Source organism: Rattus norvegicus, chromosome 2, assembly GCF_021556685.1.
Source record: "Rattus norvegicus strain SHRSP/BbbUtx chromosome 2, alternate assembly SHRSP_T2T, whole genome shotgun sequence".
Classification (NCBI taxonomy): Eukaryota; Metazoa; Chordata; class Mammalia; order Rodentia; family Muridae; genus Rattus; species Rattus norvegicus.
This window is the reverse complement of record NC_141535.1, coordinates 227,044,071-227,067,777: the sequence shown is the minus strand read 5'-3', so window position 1 is coordinate 227,067,777 and position 23,707 is coordinate 227,044,071. Positions and strand designations below refer to the sequence as shown.

General features: G+C 38.7%; 1 protein-coding gene across 11 annotated transcripts in view; it reads left to right on the top strand.

Moving 5' to 3' along the window:
* The first annotated feature begins 682 nt into the window (after positions 1-682).
* Positions 683-23,707, top strand: part of Bank1 (B-cell scaffold protein with ankyrin repeats 1) — a 290,528-nt gene continuing 267,503 nt past the window's right edge. For 6 of the 11 annotated variants that reach the window (XR_015666973.1, XM_087629390.1, XM_087629386.1 and 3 more), the window contains exon 1: positions 707-1,083. Coding sequence is in view for 10 of the 11 variants with exons in the window: in XM_087629390.1 (XP_087485516.1) it covers positions 1,014-1,083 (70 nt within the window). In the remaining variant the exon portion in view is untranslated. 11 annotated transcript variants of the gene reach the window in all.

Genomic DNA, 23,707 nt, shown 5'->3' with positions numbered 1-23,707 from the left:
TTTCACTTCATGAATTTTGTCCAGCATGTGGGGAAAGTTAATGACTTTTCTGTGACACTTGATAGTCGTAGTATTCCAAAAAACACTGTAAAGTAGAACTTTCTGGTTCTTTTCGAAGAAAGGAAAACGTAACGTGGGAATTGTGTGTTATTCCCACACTTTCAATGTGATAGTCAAGTTATCTCTTGGTAAGGTTGTAGTCTAGTGGTTTTTGATATTTGCTTATTGTTAGGCTCTGGGATAACTCTTTTGGTATTTCTCATTCTTGAAAACAAGCAAGAACACAGCCATAATTCATGTTTGAGGAGAAGGGCACAGGCTATTTAGAGACCTGTGTAAGCTCTCTCTGACTTGGCCCATTTCAAAATTAGAGCAGAACTAGGGGGAAAAAAAAACTTTTCATGTGTGAATGAAAATCACTCCACAACACAGGGACTTAGCCTGGAGCCTGGGTAAGATGGAGTATTAAAGCCCTATAGCTTTACGTCTCTGTCCCTGTGTCTCTATAACCCCTCTGCCAAGTAATTCCTTTAATAGAAGTCTACTTTCCGTGTCCCAGTCTTTCCGAAGGAAGGGTTAGTTTAGCAGAGAAACATAGAATAGAATAGAATAGAATAGAATAGAATAATAGAATAGAATAGAATAGAATAGAATAGAATAGAATAGAATAGAATAGAATAGAATAGAATAGAATAGAATAGAATAGAATAAGAAAGGCTATAAGCACCAGACCACCTGAGCTTAAAGATAGTCTGGGAGAAGAGGGCATCCTATGAGAACCCAAGACTCTGAAACTAAACAAGAGCAAGCCCTGGAACAATTTCACTTCCCCCAGCAAAGCCTAGCCCTACCCTTGCGGCCTGAGCCCAGGGGCTGCATTTCCGGCAACCTCAGGCCGCAGTCCCCAGGGTAGGAAGCAAGCTGCAGGGCCACCGACCAGCAGAGCTGAAGGTCTGCAGGGGAAGTTGCAGGCAGGGCTGGCCACTGCAGTTCCCAGGCTCCAACCTCCCGCAATGCTTCCTGTGGCTTCTGGCACTGGGGGCAGCAGCCCAGATCTCTTCCAGGTTGGCCTAGCGCCTCCAGGTGGGTGGTCTCATGTTTGTCAGGGCTTTGGGCGGAGGGTACAAGATGACCCGGGAGTCTTTCTGATACCAAGGACCACCACTAGATAGTTTGTCCTGGGAGTCACTAAGTCCAGGGTGTCTTTAAATGGGGTTTCTCTACATTCCCCACTACTGCAAATCTGAAGGACTCTGCAGGCACGTTTTGTTCCGATGAGTCCTTTACTCAACGGGTGGGAGCTCATTTCCTAGTCCAGCTGCTTCCAACCCAGGTCTGTGCAAGGTCAGCAGACCTAGAACCTTCCCTGAGTGCTCCAAGAAGTGAACAGGCCTTTCAAAAATCACTTTGCATGCAGCTTTAATGCTAGATATCATCTAAAATGTTTATAAGCAGAGCAAAATGCCTCATTTGTACGTAGATGCTTGCCTGTTCTCCAGCCCCAGGCCGGTCCGTATAGAGCTACCTGCCTACCTCCCTGCATCCAGGAACTCCTAAAGGAGAAAAAGTTAACTTGGTTGACTATGCGAATGAGTTTATGTTTTTTCAAATGACTGTTAATGGTGGTTGCTTTGAGTTCCTTTCGGTTTTATTTTCAAATGCGTTTATGGGTCCTAGAAAAAGCATTAAAAACTGTTAGCTTTTATAAAGAAATTTTGCCAGAATATTAATATTATTATAGTTGTTCCTGATGAGATATGCAGCAAGAAATTATAGCCTGAAATTATTTTAATTTGCTAATCAGAATTAAGTTTCTCGTAGCATTTTATTTTTATTTTATTAATTCATCTATTTATTTTAGGAAGGGTCATTTTAACTTTAGTTGTTTTAGGATCTGATGCACAGATGTGAACAGCTGTTTTTCAGGTAAAATGGGAGATGTATTTATTACAATGGAGGATGGCCTGAGATGCTCTGGGACCAGTGATGTGGCAACTCTGTTCCGTTTTAAATGCTGGGCATTGGCATTCATTCGGTATCACTGTGTAGCTCAGGGTCTGGGGCAAATTAGCCTTTGCCAGCAAACAGGCAGAAACAAGCCATCTTTTGGAGCTTGAACAAGGGACCTCTTTTGTAATTTCTGCTTAACAATTGAGTTAAATAGAATATGTTGGAAGATGCCTTTTGTTTCCCTGAACCTCATGTTAGTGTCTGGAGACGGTGATTATTTTGAGCAACATGGGGAAAGTGAGGAAACTTCCATGTCTTGCTGAGTGTTCTTGCTCCTCTGTGCATTTCTCCTCATCTCTTTGGTCCTTCTTAATACAGCATTTAGCACTTTCTTCAGTTGTTTCCTTATGGACAGGAAAGTCCCAAAGGGCAGAGGGTACTATTTTGACTTAACTTAGGCCCAATTCATTAATGCAAGTAGTCTTCTGAGTAAACCAGTTCTCTTTGTATTAGTTAAATTTGTTGTTCTACAGTTTTGTAAGTGTATACAACACATAGGGCCCAGTCTCATCCTCCGCCCACCCCACCCCCATCTTTCTTTCCCCACACCCCCAATCTCGATTCTGTGTTCATGTCTACTGATTTCATTTTGTGACACTCAGAGATTAATCTGGTCCCACGTAACCATGAGTTTAAAACTATCTTTGGTGGCTGGTCACTCAGTATTAGGTACCCAATTCAAGAAGGTGACTCTTGTCTCCCAGACGGAGGAAGGGCTCACAGGGCCTCCTAACCTCTTGGTCCTGTTTATGAAGTGGAGATGCTGTGAGGCATTATTCTCAGCACAGGGTTGACTTTAGCTTAATGTGCTGCAGGGAGGGAGGGAGGGGCTCACTTAGGTCAGCAGCATCCCTTCTGAGAAGAGAAGACTGGGGCTATCTCTCTCACAAGCAGGATCAGAGGAAGGCCATTCACTCATCCATTACACAGCCGCCATGTGTCTCCTCACTAGAGCCGTGTGTCAAAAGGTATGAATGGCAAATATGCTTTGACACCCATGAAGAAGTGAGCCAGCAGTGAACACATCTACACATCTTGTCATCGGAGTCATAGTCACCATTATGTATCTAGTTAGCCCTTCAGTGGCAGATGGTAAGGTTTAATAATCAAGACTAGAGCGACAGTCTGACCAGTAGACAAAATGTGCAGTGAATGGGACTTGGGTTTTAGAATGTATCTTTTGATTTATATTTAACTAGATATGGTCAAATAATGTCTTGAAAAGGGATCCTGTCTCTGTTTCATCCTGAAGCAAATGCTTTTAAATTTTTTTTGTAAAACAAAAATGCTAATGCCAGGAGTGGTGGTACACTTTGAGTTTAAGGCCAGCCTGGTCTACAGAGCGAGTTCCAGGACAACTATGGCTGCACAAAGAAACACTGTCTTGAAAACCAAACAAACAAACAGAAAAACAATACAACAAACCAAAACCAAACCAAATCAAACCAAAATCCAACCAAAACAAAAGACCAAAAACCTTCTACCTTCCTTCAGAGCTATCCATTAAAGTCCAAATTATTTGTCCCATACCTTAAAAAGTTGGCATTATTCATTATTTGACCACGTGAAAGCAGAAAACATTAAAGATTAGAAGCACTGTGTATCTCTACCCACAGTGTGCTCTGTGCGTAGCCACAACCTTTGTGGAACACAGCGGCCTCAGTGTGTCCCTCTACATTCAGAGGATTTACAGCTCTTTCACTAACTATAATCTGGGTTTATCCTCCTAAGCGAACCCCTGACTCCACTCTGGTGTCAGGCAAAACTTTACTTGGAATAAGGTACCAATTAGGTCACTTGGTCTGAGAATTAAACAAGGAAACTCCTTCAGACAGTTTTCACTCAGGCGTGAATAATTCAGTAATGTGTAAACACTAAAGAGGTGAGGCCCAAGCATCAGAGGTGTTAGGGTGACCCTGGAGTAGCAGAGGGACTTTTCTTCTGCACACACTTTAATGAGTACTGCCTACCTCTGATGCCTCCAGACGCAGACTGTCTCAGACCCAGCTTCTGACTTAGCTTCACTGTGATCACGGGCAACCCTTGTCAGTAACTTATGAAAAAGTAAAATGCAGAGAAACAGTAACACACGTTTGGAAGTTGTCTTTGAGAAATAAAAGAGAACATGCAGGTGACATCTCCATTAGGGCGCCATAGATGTTTCTTTAGTTCGTAGATCATTCTGTAATAGGCTGTGTTTACCTATTTGAAAGATAAGTTCTTGCTGGGCATCATGGTTTAGGCTGTTAGAACCCAGGAATGGTAGGCTGAGGTAAGGGGTGAGCCTGGGCTACATAAAGATTTCAGGGCACCTGAGCTGATGATGAAACCCGGTCTCACACAAATAGAGAAGCAAAAAGTATACATTAAGAGACCTTCCCATCTAGTTTGGTCGACAACTCAATGACGAAGCAACTTGAGAGCGGGGAAATTTAGAAGGCATGACTTCCTGTGTGAGGTGCTGCCATGTCTGTGGGAAAGTGCATGGTTAGCACTTCTAGGAAAAGAAGCAGAGGTATCCACAGTGAGAAGAACCAAGAGCAGATGGATTTGAAGAGTATGAAAATGGAGCAGTTTTCACAAAATTAAAAGAGGAATTTAATAGGTCAAAGTGAGCACACGATCTACTTTCCCTCCTCACAGAGTACCAGTTGTGACCCAGTTTGACTCATATATAATATAGGTGAAAGTACGTTTCAAAACACTGGAATATTTTTAAATGGTTTGAAGAGGAATAGCCTGCTTTCTCAAAATATTTACTGCAGTTGTAAAAATAAAAACTTCCAGTCTAATCCAGGAATGGTAGCATACATAGGCCTTTTGATCCCAACAGGAGGGAGACAGAGGCAGGAAGGTCAATTTGAATTCATGGCCAGCCTGGTCAACTTAGTGAGATCCGGGACAGCTAGGGCTACACAGTGAGACTCGTGTCTTTTAAGAAAACCCTACCTAAAGTAAGGAGCATGTTATATATCCTGGGGGAAAGGAGGGCGGTTCAGTGCCTCAGTGGGTAAAGCCATTTACCGACAAACCTACTGACCTTGGGAATATCTAGAACCCATATGGTAGAAGGAGAGAGCCGACTCCAGCAGTTATCCTCTGTCCCTTATACACATGCATCATGCCACATACATACAGTGTACACGTGCTGAGACACAGTATACGTCCAAAGAAATTGAAAGTAAAGACCGTCATTCTGGCCAAATATACGTTGTATACGTTGCAAATGCTAACAGCTCTCTTGGTTGTTAACTAATCCTCTGAGTGCACTTGCTATTTTATTACATTATTTTTTGGTTGTCAAGTATCTCACAATGATTTTGGAAACAGCTATGTATTTAGCTTCTAAATATATAAAATGGCACCTATATCTTACTGCAAACATTCAGATGGTCCAAGTGCTGAAAACTGTCAGATACTATATGGGATTAGCTGCGTCCCCCAGAGAACAACAATAAGCACCTTAGACTTCCACACTACGGGGACTTCTATGTTTGTTTCAAGCATTGTGTGCTGAGTTCTTCCAGAAAAACAAACAAACAAACCTGAAAACCTTCCACAGTTTTGACTAGTAATTCCTCAGACCTTGTGGCTGTCCGTGAGTTTTGTTTTGCTCTAGATTGTTGAGTAAGTAATGTCTTTAATACTGTGTATTAGAGCTTCCTTTCTTTTAAGCTTCCCTGCCACGTTTGTTTGCACACTGGCAGATCTCACTGCTTCGTTTTTTATGTTCTGAGCCAAAAAGTACAAGAGTTGTTCCTGAGCAGTGAGTCCGTCTGTCCTAGTCCCCTTCCTCTTCCTTCCCTCCTCCTCTTCTCCTCTCTATTCTTCTCCTTCTCATTGTCCTCTTTTTCCCCTCCCCCATTTCTTCTCTTCCTCCTTCTTTATGGTTTGATACGTTACTCTGAAGACAAAGCTGTTTTATACAGTTCTGGAAGTGTACACAACTACCTGGTCTATCTTACCCCCTCCACAAAAATCTCACTTTCATGTTCATGTCTACTGCTTTCATTTTGTGACCCACAGAGGTTAATCAGGTCCCATGTAACCATGAGTTTGAAGCTATTCCTGGTGGCTGGTAACTTACCAGTAGGTACCCAATTTAAGATAGTGATACCCCATCTCCCAGAGCAAGGTCCAGGGCCTCTTTACCTTTTGATCCTGTTTATTAAATGCTGATCATTTGTGTGAGACATTTCATAGATGCACTAATTGATTTTCAGTGTCAAACACTCATCCATTAAAAAATAAATACAAGTAACATTATAGTGATAGGTTATATTTAGGAATATGTATGTACACACACACACACACACACACACACACACATGCTTATGTAATAACAGTGGAGAAAATTGCCATGAATTTGGAAGAGAGAAAGGTGGATATATAAGGAAGGTTTGGAAAGAAGAAGAGGAGGCAGAAATGTTGTAATTAGGTTATAATCTCCAAAGTCCCACAAATGGACAGGAAAAAAAATGTGTTGTGAGCTTTGTGAACTTGTCACAACCTGGAATCCACTGGGAAGACTCTCCGTAAGATCTTAAGTAAATTGTGACCTGGCCAGTAGGAGATTGCCTGAAACTGATGTGGGATGACCCAGCCAATCCTGTGTGACCCTAGTCTGAGGTTCTCTACACTATAAGAGCAGAGAGAACAAGCTAAGCACCAGAGAACATGTGTACATATCTCTCCACTTGCAATGAGATCATTTGAAGCCCACACCTTGACTTTTCCAATGATGGACTGTGACCTGAAATTACAAACTAAATAACCTCTTTTCATCTCCAACTTGCCTTTTATTGGGTATTTTAAGATAGAAGCAAAACCAAAATGATAACAAGACAATTTCTAAGGCTCATAGAGTGGGAAACTGAAGGGAAACCAAAAGTGTAGAAAAGACCAACATGGCAGATATGAGGAAACTTCAAGACTGAAGCCTGAGTAATACTTAAGTTGAGATGTCAAGCAACTGGTTTCATATTAAGATCACAGATATCAGAAAGGTAGTTGAAGCTAGAGACAAAAGAATTATGAAAATGCCATATTTGTGTTTGTTAACTTGTAACACTGTGGCAAATATTGAGGAGAGAAAATGTCAAAGGAGAAAAGATTTATTTTGACCCATAGTTCCAGAGGCTCCATCCATACATGGTTGGATCCTCTGCCTATACCCTGTAGTGCACTCCTGACTTCTTCCTCTGGTAATTTCAGAGTTTCAAGTCTTATGTTGAGTTCCTTGACCCATTTAGAATTCTTTTCTTTTTTCAGCCAAGAGATAAGGATCTAGTTTCCATTCCTCTTCATATAGATATCCAATATTCTCAGCATCATGTGTTGAAGAGGCTGTCGAGTATGGGTGCTTGTTTCTTTGGTCATCTTCCTCAAAACTGAGGTGGCTATATGGCACAGGATGTCACAGGCCATGTAAGGGAATCGACTGCTGAAGTTTTGCTAAATGAGCAGGTCGTTAGACTTCCTTCTAAATGCATACATTCATACTCATAGATGCATACAATTCTTAGCCCTAGAAATGCCTTTCTTGGGGGTGAGTAGTAACCAGAGCAAAGAATCATTACAAATGGTGAGAATAAGAGTCCTACATGCAGCATCAGAATCCTCCACTCCAAAGCCTGGGGGCTTGGCAGAAGACACGATGGGAAGCTGACGTAGAGGACAGGGAAGAACAAATGCTATGAATACGTCATCCTCTTCTAGATATTGCGTGGCTGTTGCCATCATGAACACACAGCAGCTGTGACTGTCTCCTGTGAAAGGAGGAAGAATAAGAGGCAGGAAAGGGTCAGAGGGTTGGGCTGGGGGCAAGAGAAGACATGTATGAGGAAATCGTGATGGCAATGCACTGTTTGCAAGTGAGAAACTATCAGAAAATTTTAAACACTGATAAAAATGAAAGGGAAGTAAAGGAGATGGTCCATAGTGTTGGTATGGCTTAAAACTAACAGTTTAAGCCTAAGACCACATCTAGTGATTTAGGGGACGTTGGCAAGAAATCAAACAGTGATGCTTCAGTGCCGTCGGAATAGAAGGTTGAAGAATAAACTGTAGATGAGAAAGCAGCAGTGGCCAATAAGGGCTGCTTTTATAATACAGGGAAAGGCTCAAGAAATGGCTTAAGGAAGGGCATGGACATCAGAAAAATATCTTCTGTTAGCATTGAAACGTCCTCAGAGTAGTTTTCTGTAGTTAATTTGTATTTATTTTAAATGGCTGAATTGAGATATAAAAATAACACGAGAAACTATTTGATCAGCTACTACTAGTCCATTCAAGGCTAGAATTTGAGTATGGTTATCACTCCAATATCCCTCTCAATAAATCCAGAGGTTTGAAAATTTTTAAAAATATTTTGTTTGTATCTTTAAAGTCAGTGTGGCTCCAGCACTCAAATGCTATTGGGATTTGCCAAAGGGGATCTTCCCCTGTGGAAAATTTCAGAAAGAATTCTGTTCATTCCACAAGGAGTCTCTTTTGGTGACTAGACCTCTCATACGCCTAAATATTCCTATTCCCCTGCTGACCTTCCTCCTCTCTTGTGTTCTTCCCTGATTCTGGAACTCAGGTGTGTATGGCTGCGTGTGTGTGTGTGTGTGTGTGTGCGTATGACTGTCTATATGAATGTGTCTGACTGTGTATAGTGTATGGCTGCATGTATGACTATGTGTATGAATGGGTGTGTGTGAATGTATGTGTATGAGTGGGTATGTGTGACTAGGCGAGTGTATATGTATCTATGTGTGTGGCTGTGTGTGACTGTATTTATATGTGAGTGATGTCTATATGAGTGAGATTGTGTGTGTATAAGAGAGAGACTGTGTGTATAAGTGTGTGTGTGTGATTGTGTGTGTAATATGTGTGTATGTATATGTGTATGTGAGACTGTGTGACTGTGTATGTATTTGTGTGGCTGTATGTGTGACTGTCTATGTATGCATGTGTGAGTGTGTGTGCATGTCTGTATTGTGTGTGCATGTGCAAGTATTCATGTATAAGTGTGTGTGTGTGTGTGTGTGTGTGTGTGTGTGGTGTGTGTGGTGTATATGTGTGTGAATGTGGGGGGTGGGCCTTACTAGGGCAAACTGTTAAATTGTCCCAAGCTGCTTTTTTTATAGATAATCTCTTTTTATCCAGATTGGAGTGCTTGCATCATCATTTTTATCTCCCTGTCTCACAGGCTTCATCAACACTTCTCTTCTATCACAATCACTTGATCAGATCTTCATTTCTGAATAAATCCATCCAACTACACTCAGTCATTGTGTCTGAATCCAAGAGGTGGATAGTGTTGCCTAAAACCCAATATGGTGAAGTCAGTGATTATGTGTTTAGGTAAATCTTGTTACATGCTTGGTAAGAGATGATAATAAAAGGGAGAACAAAATTGTATTTCTTCAGAAGGAACTATAGTGCCATTTTCCTGTGGCTCAAAATGATATATTCTTATGCACGCCATACCTACTGGATACAAACCTCTCTGCTGTGTGGCTCAACACCATAATCACTATACTCGGAGCCATGAAGAACTTGAAATGTTGGTTTTCTTAAGCTAAAATATGCCATAAATATTAAATAAAAGCTTTCAAAGACAATATAAAAATAAAAGGTGTACTCTCCCACCAACTTTAACATGTTAAAATCACATGGTGAATTGATTGGTTTAAATAAATATCTCTGGAGATCAAGCCTTGGAGCATAGGTGGCACTGTGTAATTGATATGGCTGTGACTAGGTGAGTATGTAGACAGCCATGTGGAACATTCCAATGGATGACCAATAATTTCCTCTTTGATGGTGGAGGCCGGAAGCATTGGAACTCAGATTTACTGGGTTTTATTCCTTCAGGACTCTGTCCTTGAAACTGTGTTCTGTAACAGATATGTTTCCTATAATAAGCATGCTGTGGTGTACTAAGTCTTAAACACATGCATGTTAGGACACTGTCATCGAAGAAATTCTGCGACTAACAATTCTTCTATAGTTTGCTCTAACACAGTGCATCAGAATCATATTTGATTTTAGATACATTGTTACTCCCCTCTGGTATAGAAATACATTATTTTCTGCACAGTTATCATCTTTGTTAAAGGCAAATAGTTCTTCAGTGGAGGCTTCCTTTTGCTACAAATCTAGGCTCTTCTGTTGTTTTCTTCAGCACTGTGCCCAAGATGATGTCAGTACAGTTCTGAGTCCTTCTTGTCTGTCGCATTTTGAGTGAGAGGGAAGGAAGGTTAAAATAGAAATGAAAGCCAGAGTGATGCTGGGATGGGGGAGCATGTTGACTGGCTGGGTAGGGCACACACACTCACTATTTTAGGTCTAAGTCCTTAGTGACAAGGTCCAACAACTTGGGGTAGCAGTGGGATGTACTACAGACAGAAAGGAGACTCAGAAGACAATGGCGTGTTAAGGAAAATGAGGTCTGAGAATGAAAGGAAACGAGATCCTGAGTATGAAAAACATTTGGGTATATATGTTTTCGCAGGTCGTGTTTAAACAGCAGACACATACCTAAACCCCATCGTGAAATGGACTTTGAAGGGATTTTCACATTAAACTGTAAAAACCTGCAACCGTGTCCTTAGTTATATAAGATCTGTAGCATATCATCATTTAAAAATGTGATGTCATTCCCTAAAACATTCTAGAATTAAGGACAATCTGATTAGAGTAGCCACAGGCAGCGTGTTTCCTCATTAGACATGTTCATCTCTAAACCACGTGTGTGAGGAGAATATACCAACCGTGAAGTGCCACTCAAATCTATTATTCTTGCAATCTTTTCCTACCTAAAATAGTTGCAACTAATCACTGCAATAAATTTAAGGAGATAATACATTTTATGTTTTGTAGGATAACTTAACAGGCCACGTAGAAGCAACATAATACCACAATAACTTTTGTTACTTCAAATAAATAGAGAGGATGTTCCTTCAAGGAGAGAGAGGATCTGGCTCCAGTTCTGTCAGGATAACCACAGTCAGGATGCTGGTTCAGCCAGGAGGAGTGACAGAGCTAATTACATTCTTGAAAACGGATACAGTTGGAGTCATTTTCTGAACCTCTTTTTTTGTGGGGGGGTTGTTTGTATTTTGAGTTCCACATTTCTGAATATTCTCAGAATACTGGTATTTCCTCATTTGACTTGTCTTTTTTTTTTTTTTTTGGTTCTTTTTTTCGGAGCTGGGGACCGAACCCAGGGCCTTGCGCTTCCTAGGCAAATGCTCTACCACTGAGCTAAATCCCAACCCCAGACTTGTCTTTTTTAAAGTGTTTCCTTATACCCAAAACCTTCCTTTCATTAGGCAAAGAACGTAGAAGAAAGAAAGGAAGAATACCACAATGCCTTTAGTAGCAAGATAATTTAAGCCATTTCTCAATAGTAAATTAACACTAATTTGATAATAATACTTTAGTTATTTTTACTGAGATATGCATAACCTTTTAATATAACACAATTTTTATCAATTGGGGACATGTTCCAGGCTAAATAAATAACCAAAAGGATAGACTTGAAAGGCAGATGCAATCTAGTCACCTGTGTTATTTAGAATGTTAGCACATTTTGCTTTTATTTTTCTGAAATATATAAAACAAGAACATGACAGAAAACATGTAATCACAAGGTATGTTATGAAACACCGATAGTCTCTGTTGTCTAGGTTTTAATTTTTATGTCTTTTTATCAATTTAAATGATGTGTTTATTGTACTGGTCCTGTAAAAAAAATTAGAACCTTGCTTATGCTAGGCACATACTGTAATGTTGAGTTAAATCTCAGCCTCTCTTGTTTGTTTCAGTAGGCTCATCTTTGTAGCTTTAATCTAATTAGTACTTGTTTGCTTTGTGTGGCTACTTGGTGAATTATCATCCAAGAGCTGAAAATCCACAACAACTTACCCCTTCCCCCAAAACAATAAGCCACCCCTTCATTTAAAATTAGGATTCATTAATCTAATGATGGAATCCTGATTACTATAGGAAATATGTTTGGTGTTTGATCAGGACTTACTCTGTCACTGACTGACCATAACCTCTTGCAAGCAGCAGTCCTCTCTGATTCCAACGAGGGCGTATGGAGGATCACATCCGTTGTTCATGATGATGATTGATTCAAATTAGTGACGGAATTGATACTCTTACCAGAAGAAGGGGATAGAGTGAAAGGAGCTTTAGTAGATGAGAACAAGTGCACTAAAGACTACACGGCCTCATATGGGATACTTATGTGTTTCTTATTTATTCTTCAAGGATCCTTTTTTTTCCACCTTCTTTGTTGGACTGTGATCGTCATGTGCTATTATATGCTATTCTTACGTGAAACAAGAACGGGGCAATGTAAGCAGATCTGGTGCAGAGAGGTCCGAATTACTCACTGGTGAGAACTAGTTAGTAGGGGCAAATAGCAGCTGAGTGTTTTCTCCTATGCCCAGGCATGACTTCTTATGCATGGCTGCTCTTCCGAGAAAGTCACCACTCCTTTCTAAGGGCAGCTACCAGCACCCACCATTCCCTGAGGGCCATACTTCACCAGCCACACTCATTTTCACGACTCCTACTCTAGATTTGACTTCATCAGCCCTTTATTCTTAGTCATACACTTTCTGTTTAAGAAGAAGAGCATCTGTGAGATGGTTAAATGGATAAAGGAACTTGTAACCAAGGCTGATGACCTTGGTTTAACCTCTGATGACCTGAATTTGATCCCTGGGTCTCACATTGTGGAGGAAAAGAAGAACCTCTTGCTAGTGGCCCTTGACTTCCACATGCGTACCTCTGTCCAAGAAAAAGGAAAAAAAGCAAAGAGTAATGAGTAATATCCATCAATTGATTTAAATTTTTACACACACACACACACACACACACACACACATATATATATATATATATATTTCTTATATGCAATGCTATATGATAAGGCTATTTTCACATAAGTACATATTGCCCATTGAACAACCTCCCACTACCCCATTTGCTTTCTCTTTCCTCTTCCCCTCCAATGAGTTCCTTTGCTCCCTAAATTGGTTTCACTTCTATTTCTGTGCTATACTTACACATACATGGTTTTATGTGTCTATTTAGAATCCAGAACTACATACAAGAGAAAGCACTAGATAATGTCTTCTGAGACTAGTTGAACATAATAATTATTATAACCAGTTGCGTCTGTTTGCCCCAAAATGAATACCTTCATGTTTGAAGCATTCCAGTGTGCAGATGGGAAATCAAATGCAGTTGAAAGCATTGTGACTAAGGAGGCTGTGAGTGTGTTAGCTGTCTCTTTCCTTGGTGGCACTGGAGTTCTTACAGTCACAGGAGAATGTCTAGATCACAGATGGTCCCTGTAGTGATCCAGGTAGGAGATATACTCTGAGGCAATGGACTCTCCTCTTCTATTACTCCCTGTCACTGTGTCTCCAGACCTTTGTACCTCATACAGAAATGGTTTTTTGGTGTTTTTGTGTGTTTTGGGTTTTTTGACATCTTTTCTTGTATTGGATATGTTTTATTTACATTTCAAATGTTATCCCCTTTCCCGTTTTCCCATCCAGAAACCCACTGTCTCCCCCTGCTTCTATGAGGGTGTTCCCCAACCCACCCACCCATGCAGAACTTCTGGAGAAATCACACCTCATCTCCAGTTGCATTACAGAGCAATAGTGATTTAAAAAAAACCTGTATGGTATTGGTAGAGAGACAGGCAGATAGACCAGTGGAACAGAATTGAAGACCCAGAAATTAACCCACACACCTATGATCACTTGATTTTTGACAAAGGAGCCAAAACCATCCAATGGAGAAAAGACAAATGGTGCTGGATCAACTGGCAGTCAGCATGTGGAAGGGTGCAAATCGATCCGTCCATTCTTATCACCTTGTACAAAGCTCAAGTCCAAGTGGATCAAGGACCTCCACATAAAACCACAAATGTTTTCCAAAGGCGATTTCCCTCTCCAGAGAATCAAGATGTGTCCTCAGTTACTGCCTACACATGTCACACACACACACACACACACACACACACACACACACACACACACACACACTGATGCGCTAATGGTTTAACTCTTCAAGGTCTTACAGTTTTGCAATTTTGTAGGTGAGGGATTTAGGTACAGGATTTAGGTACAGGATTTAGGTACAGGAGGGCCATTGTTTGCTTCATGTCAATATAAGCTTGTGATGATAAAACTGTCAAAGAATCTGGGAAGCCTGAATTCAAGACCTTGACCCGATTTTCAGTTTGTCTCTGAAAGATACTTATTTCATTCTCACACAACTACTTAACCCCTGCCCATACCAGGAAGTTACCCAACCCATCTGGACTTCTCATTTTTTTTTTTTTTAGCAGTTAGTACTTGCTGTAATAGGAAAGTTTTTGTTTTACAAGATGATACTGTTAACTAAATGAACATTATCACAGGGACACTCTTTACAAGAACCAATAAACATAGCTTCCAAACGATTATTGCAGAAAGGAAAGTTTTGTTTTCTCAAAGTGCTTGTAAGTGAATGAGGTAGCAGAAAGAACTACGATGCGATGCTAGAAAAACGTGTTTTTAATGACGGCCATTGGGGTATTTAAAATCATCAGAGCTGTAATACAGATGTGATTAAAACACGCTGTAAAATGTTAGCAATAAAGAGTCCTTTAGAAACCCACTGTTTCTAATTTGCATCTGCCTAATGTTTGGCATCCTCAAAGGAATTTCCAAACCCCTACTAATTGACTCTTAGAAAATCCTTCTAATGTATCATTTGCTTTGACTCAATGCGAAAACTAAACAATGATCATTTAAGCTATTTAATCAGCGTTCTCCGACAAACACGGAAGAGCAGCAGCAAGCCGCCACATATGTGTCTGTTTTAGTCAGAAGGCTTCAGGATAGGGGCAGAAGGAACTAGAGCTAAAGAAGTTTTCAGATCGTGTGCTAGACAGGGATCCCTCAAATACAATGGTAGAGAATTCCCTTCCTGGTCCTGTGAATATGTCAGGTCAAGTGTGGAAGGAAGATCGAGGCTGTGGATGGAGGGAAGAAGGGCAATAGCTGCCTTTGAGCTGGAGACCTCTCGGGCACGGTCTAGAAGGGGCCAGCGCAATCGCAGTGTCCTAAGGTGAATACAACAGAACCAGAGGACCGGCTGCCCGGGAAGGGCTTGAGAAATGTCTCTGGCTTGAAGGCTGAAGTTGGTGATGTCTTCTAGAAGGCAGGAAATGAGATTAAGTGGATTCTTTTCTAAGGCCACCAGAACAAACTTAACCTTGTCCATGGCTGAAAATAGGCCACACGGCCCCCTTTCACCTAGTAAACTAGCTTTAAACATTTGTGTTACTGCTCCATATTTAGAAGTTGGTGTGGCAGCAATGGGAAACTGAAACAAATCTCTCCACAGCCTTGAACTCTACAAAGAGGGCGTACCTAGTATGACTCACAGACGCAACCTGGCCATCAGGCATTCACGTTCTAGTCTGGCTGCAAAACTGAAGCAAGAAGATAGAAGCATTGATAAAATATAAAGAACAGATCAATGAAACTCTTAGAGTCTCTTTGGCAATGTTTGTTATGGGGAGATTTTTTTATGAAATTCACAGTATCTTAATGTTCAGAGAAAAGAAAGGCTTATCCTGGCTGGCTCGTAATATATAAAACCACATGATAAAGCTTTTTGTGTTATATAATAGAAGTATCATATGTATATAAGGGTATAATATACCAGAGTCATTCACTCTAAATAATTATTGATATCACTTGTCATGAATTTTAAGAATAAATATGTTCATGTGTGTGTATATATATATATTCTTTTATATATATTCTTATATATGATATATCGTGTTTATGGTCCTTCAATCTTCAATTTACACTTTAACTATATTTTCAAAGTAATTTTGTCAACATTTAAAAGCATAGGGATATTTGTCAAAAATAGTATTTATAACATTTAAACATTTTTGTTTGGGCAGTCGGTCAATTCAGACTTTTTGATATGTGAGGACTTAACAATCTCTTTGCTCCCAAGACAACTTTACACTAAGGGTAGGTAGAGTAAGGGGAGAAAGTTCCTTAGCCACAGGTTTTTCTCCTCCTTTCACTTTTGAGAAGAGTTCCCACTGCATGCCCTAGGTTTCCCTTCAGTTTGTAGTCTCTCTGCCTCAGATTCCAGAGCGCTGATTATAGGCATTGAACATGACTCCCGTTTCCCTCAGATTCATGTCTTTATGGATTAAATGAACTATTGCAGTATAGTATGCATATTAGCTTGTTTCTTTTTCATAATATATAGCTCCCCTTAAATAGTATTTTATTTATAAATTTTATAAATAGTACTTATAAAATAAATACTATTTTATTATCTCTTAAGTCTGAAAATGGTCTTTTTATAAGTAAATTAAATATTGAATAAAACCATAAATTGAATTGATAAATATTTTATCATTACAGTACCTATGGACAATTATAATAATTTACTCTGCTTCATTGCAAAACACTTGATCTGAAAATCCAGATGAGAAACAAGGAGCATTACAGTGTTAGAGTGCTAAGGGCAAGGGCTAGGGAAAGAGAGGAAGAAAAATTAGACACCTAAGTATGACTGTGTGAAGAATTTCACTGTTCAGTAAAAAAACATTGTGTTGTTTGATTCTTTACATTTCCAGATAATCATATATAGCTTTTAAAATATTTTATCTTAATTACTTATATGTGTGCTCATGTGTGTGTGCATATGTGTGTGTTTGTCTGTGTGTCTGTGTGCGTGCATGCATGCACATGTATGCGTGTGTATTGCTGTAGGTCTCATTCTCTACCGTGGCTGTTTTATAAATTACAATGTAGCCCAAGATGGCCCAAAACTAATAGATTTTCCTCACTTTTAGTTTATTGATGATATTTAACTTTGATTAGAACTGCAAACTATATTAATGTATGGAATTTTAGGTGATTAAATACTAAATTATCTTATCCTTCTGAACTAAAATATAAATGTATACCTAGGAAAATATTCTATATTGTACTTAGATAGCTGTTTATGTTGTATTGAAATATTATTAATTAGACAATCATACTCAATAACTAAAGTAGATTGTTAAAATCACCTATAAATTAATCTAGTAATGACTTAGTGGCACACACATCTGTCATCCCAGCACTTAGGGTTGGTGGAGAAAGGAAGATTGTTGTTTTCAGACTATCTTGGACTACAAGGAAGCAAGCCAAAATTAACTTGAAAACATTTATTTTCACATATTTGTAGAGCTCTGTCCTGAAAGTTTTTATAGCGAGAATGCTTACATAGTTGATGGGCATCATCCTATATGCTTTAGTAGAAAGAAATATTTGTAATATTTCTGATTCTTCCTATTGTAAAATATTTCTTTGTCTGGACGTTCACTTTTTAAATAAGTATACATAGATCTCATGATATTATAAACACGCACATGTCAGATACGTATGAAAATAGGCCCATCAGGATTTTCCAATGCTTGATCATTTTAGTACTGACAAGTTTAGCATCAAATGTCATGTACAAAATAATACCCAAAAGAACAACTTTAGTTCTTACACTGTAGGTTGTGACCAGGTTCGTTATCATTAATTTTGTTATGAGATGCATGGAGGGTGGTTATTTGTAGTAGAGAAAATAAATCTTTACAGATGTTGGTCTGAGGTCATCCATTTGAATGATCCAGGTCATTGAATCACGTATTGACTGGACCCTAACATCTTTTCTCCTCACTCACCATCTCTCTTACCTTTTATAGCTTTTGATAAACACTGTAAATACACACTAGGCACTCGAGAACTCTGATCTAGATGTTTAACTGCACAGTTTCAGACTTGATACCTTATGCAAGTAGGTGATTTGCTCTTCATTGGACAAAAGCAAGTTATTGAAGAGAGGTAGAGTTTGAGTGAAGAAAATGATTTAATGAACTGAATAGAATATGCACTGAATCTCCTAATGTATAATATAAGCTATATGAATTTCTCTGTTTCATATAGTAAAGGCTAAGGTTTTTTTCTTTCTTCTGTCAACAACATTTGGGGAATTAAGAACCATATGTGAAGTCATCCAACATGGTACATGGCATGAGAAATATTATATTAAATTATCTAGAGTTCTTCTTATACCTCACCGGACTTAGAATTAGCCAGGTGTTTGCTTTCATTCTTTTCTGGGCTCTCTTCCTGTAAAATTCAGGTCTTAAGTGGCTTTCAAAAGTCAGTCTATGCTTCTAATGCCTGAGTCGTTAGTATTCCATTGTGTAAATGAACCACATTTTCTTTATCCATTCTTCAGCTGAGGGACATCTCGGTGGTTTCCAGTTTCTGGATGTTGTGAATAAAGTGGCCATGAACATAGTTGAACAACTGTGCTTGTGGTATAATGTGGGGCATTTGTGTTTTGAGCTAGAACTATTGCCCCCACCCACCCACCCACTCCCTTTTTTTGGGCGAAAACACCAAAATTATTTCCAAGGTGGTTATACAAGATTGCCCCCTCACCAGCAATGGAGGAGTGTTCCCCTTGCTCCACTTCCTAGCCAGCATGTGCTATCACTGATTTTTTTTATTTTAGCCATTCTGGCAGCCGTAAGATGGGGTAGTTTTGATTTTGCATTTACCTGATGCCTGCGGGTATTGAACATTTCTTTAGGTACTTCTTGCCATTCGAGATTCCTCTGTTAAGAATTCTCTATTTGACTCTGTACCCCCATATTTTAAATTGTATTATTTTGTTTGTTGGTGTCTAATTTCTTGAGTTCTTTATATATTTTGGATATTAGTCCTCTTTTCAGATATAGGGTTGGTGAAGATCTTTTCCCTGCTGTTTTTTTTCTATTGAGCATGTCCTTAGCCTTGTAAAAAACCTTTTCAATTTTATGAGGTCCCATTTGTTAACTGTTGATCTTAGTGCCTGAGCTTTGGTGTCCTATTTAGAAAGTTTCTCCCTGTGCCAGTCCATTCAAGGCAGTCTCCCACTTTCTCTTCTGTTAGATTTAGCATGTTCAGTTTTACTTTGAGGTTTTTGATCCACTTGGAGTTGAATTTTATGCAGGGTAATACATATGGGTCTATTGGCCTTCTTGTTCATAAGTCATCCATTTAGACCAGAACCATTTGTTGAAGATGCTTTCATTTTTTTCATTGTATGGTCTTGGCTTCTTTGTCAAATATCAAGTGTCCATAGGTGTATATGTGTTTTATTCCTCTGGGTCTTAGATTCTATTCCATTGATCAACCTGTATGTTTTTATAACAATATCATATAGTTTTTATTATTACTTCTCTGTAGTATAGTTTGAAATCAGTGAGAGTGATAACTCTAGAAGTTCTTGTTTTATTGGACATGATTGTTTTAGCTATCCTGCGTTTTTGAAGGATTTTTCCCCCGTATATTTAGAAGAGAATAGGCTTTAAAGTGGCACTAAAGTAGTTGCTGTCAACTGCTGTCCCATGTGAAAAGGGTTTCTAGAATTTTTTTAGTATTTGGATCTGATGCTTCCCAGATGTCTTGTTTACTGTGAACATGAACCCCAGGGGACTCTTAGGGAAATTCTGTGGGTAGCAGGAGACACACTTTGCTGCTTTGCCATTTCTCTTCTGGTTAAAAATGATGAAGAGTTTCAGATATTAGACGTTCTCATCTGCTGGCTCTGCATGCATTAAATGCATAGATGTTCATCCACACTTTGTTTCCTCATGAACTTGCTTTCTAGTATGTATCTTTCCAAAGTATTCACCAGTCTTCACCATCGACTTAAATCTCTGATTTACATAATTGGAGATTAATTTTTTTCAGAAGGCTTGTGAAGGGTTTGTTCTTGATCCACAATGTATTTATAATATGTTACATGCAATTCTTCACATATCAAAACTCTTGAAAGATGTCACTATCAAAGCAGTAAGTGAACGTTTGCTTATAAAATTTCAAGCTCTTTTTGAGTTTCAGGTCATGTGAAGGGGATTACATGTTAGCCAAGGAAGGCTTAGTTTGCACACATTGTTTTACATGCTAGATACACCAAGTTCACAATAGGATTTCAGGAAGGAAGAAAAATTATTCGGTTCTTGTTCTGAAGTCATGATTAGCCTTCCCCCCTCTCCTGGTTCCCATTATTTTCACTCTCCTGTGCTTGAAAAAACGACTGAATGAATTGAAGATGAAGGGAAAGTAAAGAAAGATTCAGCCAACAGTTTTCTCTAGCTCAGAAATAACATTGCAGACACGAAATTAGCGGTGAGCCTGGATTTGTTCTTTTTAATTTCAGCAAATGATCCTGTGCTGCTGTCTGTTGGGATCATGCCACGGAAAGAACTGAAGTTTTCTTTCAGTTTATATTAACATTGCTTCGCACTGTTCTTTGGTAGCTGGACCATTGTTAGACGCTAGAATATTTAAGATTAATGATCTCTTCTTCGTGTGGCCTTGGATGTGGGTCTTAAGGTTTCTTGGCTTATTTATTTTCAAGTTTAAAATTTTATGTTTGAGTCAAAAACCTGTAATACCTGACTACCCTGAGACCATACCATAATGTTCATGTAGACTAACATTACATATTATGGTCACCGAGTAAATATCAATGTAGTCATTTTGAAATGTGGCTCATTTACAACAACATGCTAAGACTTTCTCACTGAATGAACTCAGACGACTCCCGGGGTGACAAGGGTCAGATGTCGCAAGACTTATATCGGGTTAATGAGCAACATTAAGAAATAAGATAAAATAATAAGGTAGGAAAGGAAAACAAATATATATTGGTTTACATTCATATTTCAAAAAATGGAATCTATGGCAGGCCTTAAAATTGGACAGAAATAACTATGTATCATAGGGACTTTAGATCACAGGCCAATGACTATCATGAACATAAGCCTACATCTGCTACTGAAATATAATAAGACAACTAGAGTAGGAATAGGATCCTGTTTGGAACACTTTGATGTGTTTTTCTCATTGGTTTGGAGAAAATATGACCTGACTGGATCATGATGTATTTTCCATAGCTTTATCAGCATAGTAAAACTAACAGTAAGTTGTCTGAACTACAGAATAAAGCAGTAATTGTAAAATTATAAAGATATAGGATCCTGTTTGGAACACTTTGATGTGTTTTTCTCATTGGTTTGGAGAAAATATGACCTGACTGGATCATGATGTATTTTCCATAGCTTTATCAGCATAGTAAAACTAACAGTAAGCTGTCTGAACTACAGAATAAAGCAGTAATTGTAAAATTATAAGGATATAGGATCCTTACCAGGCATCAATATAAGGCCCAGGTACTCGGCTCTACATTGATCAGTAGTCAGACTTTTCAGTTGGAATTTCCAAGTAGTGATTTTTGATTTTTTCAATTATACAAGTCAATATATACTAAAACATTTAAAGGAAATTCAATTATCTGATGTCAAGTTCATACTTTATGGACATATAGTAGGATAATATGGATACGTAAAAATTAATAGTATGTAAGTACACTTTATAGTTTCTTATTAAGGGTTGTATTGGAACCACTAAAGATGGATTTTTTAAAAAAATCTTATGTTTTCTATTAATTTTTGTAAGACTTGGTTTTATAGCTAAAAGTGTTGGAGTATAATCTTTACAAATAAAATCAACTCTACTGTGTATTATAAAGAGCGCTTTAGAAATTTGTATGTTTGCAAACTAGTAGTCACATAATAGTTTTGATCATATTTCTGTTAAATGTCTTCAGAACATCATCCCTAAATTCTGTGTAGAGGTAGGCTTTTCTTAAAATCAATTTTTTTGATTATGGGATGGACTTTCCCAAGAGCAAGGACTTAGTGAGATGAATTTTTCTAGGACCATCTAAAACCTAGGTAACTTCGATCTCATTGCAGCGTTCACTGTAACTCTAACAAACTTTCAGGAAGCATTTGCTGAACAACAGCGTGGTCACAGGCTTGTGCAGGCTCAGTTACTCACAAAAGGAACTAGGAAACATGAGTTCGCATCAAATCTGCCTTTCTATAACCCGCAAAGCACATAAGAAAGCCATTATATAGAATAATGTAATGTAAAGGCTTATGTTTCTCGGCGTGTTTCTGTTTTAGTAACTTAGTTTTGGGTATTTAATTCCGAGTTAAATAGGTATATCCTAACCACTCTTTCCCTTCCTTGTGTTCAGTGGAGATCCATAGCTCAAACCAGGCCATATTTTCTTCAAAGCAAAGAGAATAAATAGATCAAAGCATACAAAATGTTGTTAACTAAACTATTTTCCTTCCACCGTTCTCTTTCAGAGGCATTATGGGTAGGTGTATAATGTAGGGGGGATACTCACTTTTTCATTTTTCTCCAGAAACTAAGGTCAAGCATTAATTGGCTTCTTTGCTTATAAAATGTACCAATTGAAGCCAAATCAGACACATAAAGGCAAGTTTATTAAGTAGCAGCTTTCTGGTGAGTTTACTGATCTCACAGGTAGAGGTCAGTGAATTCATACCCTCAGGGCTAAAGCAAGGGGGATTTATGGGTTTTGGCCATGGGGTGATGAAATGTGAGCTAGAAGCTGGGATCATGCCCATATAAGGTAAAAAAGCTGAGCCCTACGCTGGCACTCATGGGTGGGTAGCCAGAAAGGCTGAGACCTGGAGAGATCACCTGTGACCCTGGAATTTTCTTCCTTGCTGGCAGGATTGGAAAAATGGCAAACAGGGTTTCATAAATTATGCAGGGGATTCCACCCCACCAAACATCTCCTTTTCCCCTTTTTACAGGTTACATAATCCTTTCAAGCGAGGCTATAGACATACATTGAAGAATGGTTTAGAGGTAGAAAGGATTAATGTCATGCGAATGTAAACTAACCCATCCATGAAACAAACTTTTCCCCATCAAGATTGCCCACATTTTATTATATTCTATTTTGCAATAAAATATAATTATTCATAACTAAATCAATTATTTTGTTTCTCTGGTGAGTAGCTGCTATATTGCATAAGTCCTGGAGTTACAACTTTATGAGTACTCAATAGGAACTTATATATTAGTTTTAAAAAGGAAAGAGGTCATCAGGAAAATAAGGCATGTGTTCCTTTAGAATCTGAGGGATAACTGTTGCAGAACCCCAGGTAAAAGTTGCTGAAAACTTTATGAAGCATTGTTGGAAGAAGCAGTCCCACATTACCCAGTGATGGGTTAGTTTGTAATATGGTCTGAATGTGTAGTCGAGTCCTTGACTACAGGTCTTATTCCCAACTGCTAAGCTTATGTGGCCATCTGACACACTGTCTTTCAGCATACTAGTCTACTTATTAAACTTCTGGCTTCTAGAAGGCTTTCTCATATGATATGATATGATATGATATGATATGATATGATATGATATGATATGATATGATATGGTATGGTATGGTATAAGGCTTCCTGATATGGAGGAACTGCAAATTTCAACATGGTTTACGCTTCTGTTGGGGCATAAATGTGTTGTATATCATGGTATCTCAGGAGCTAGCTCTATAATTATGCTTGTGTATACTTAATTTTGTCAATTATATGTTTTGTATCATATATAAAATGATGTATGTATTAATATGATTATGACATATTAATATAGTTGATATTTGCATAGATTTTATGTATGTAATTGCTTCCCATGTAATTGAAAACTTACTATTTTATTACTTTAGCTAATTGACATCATA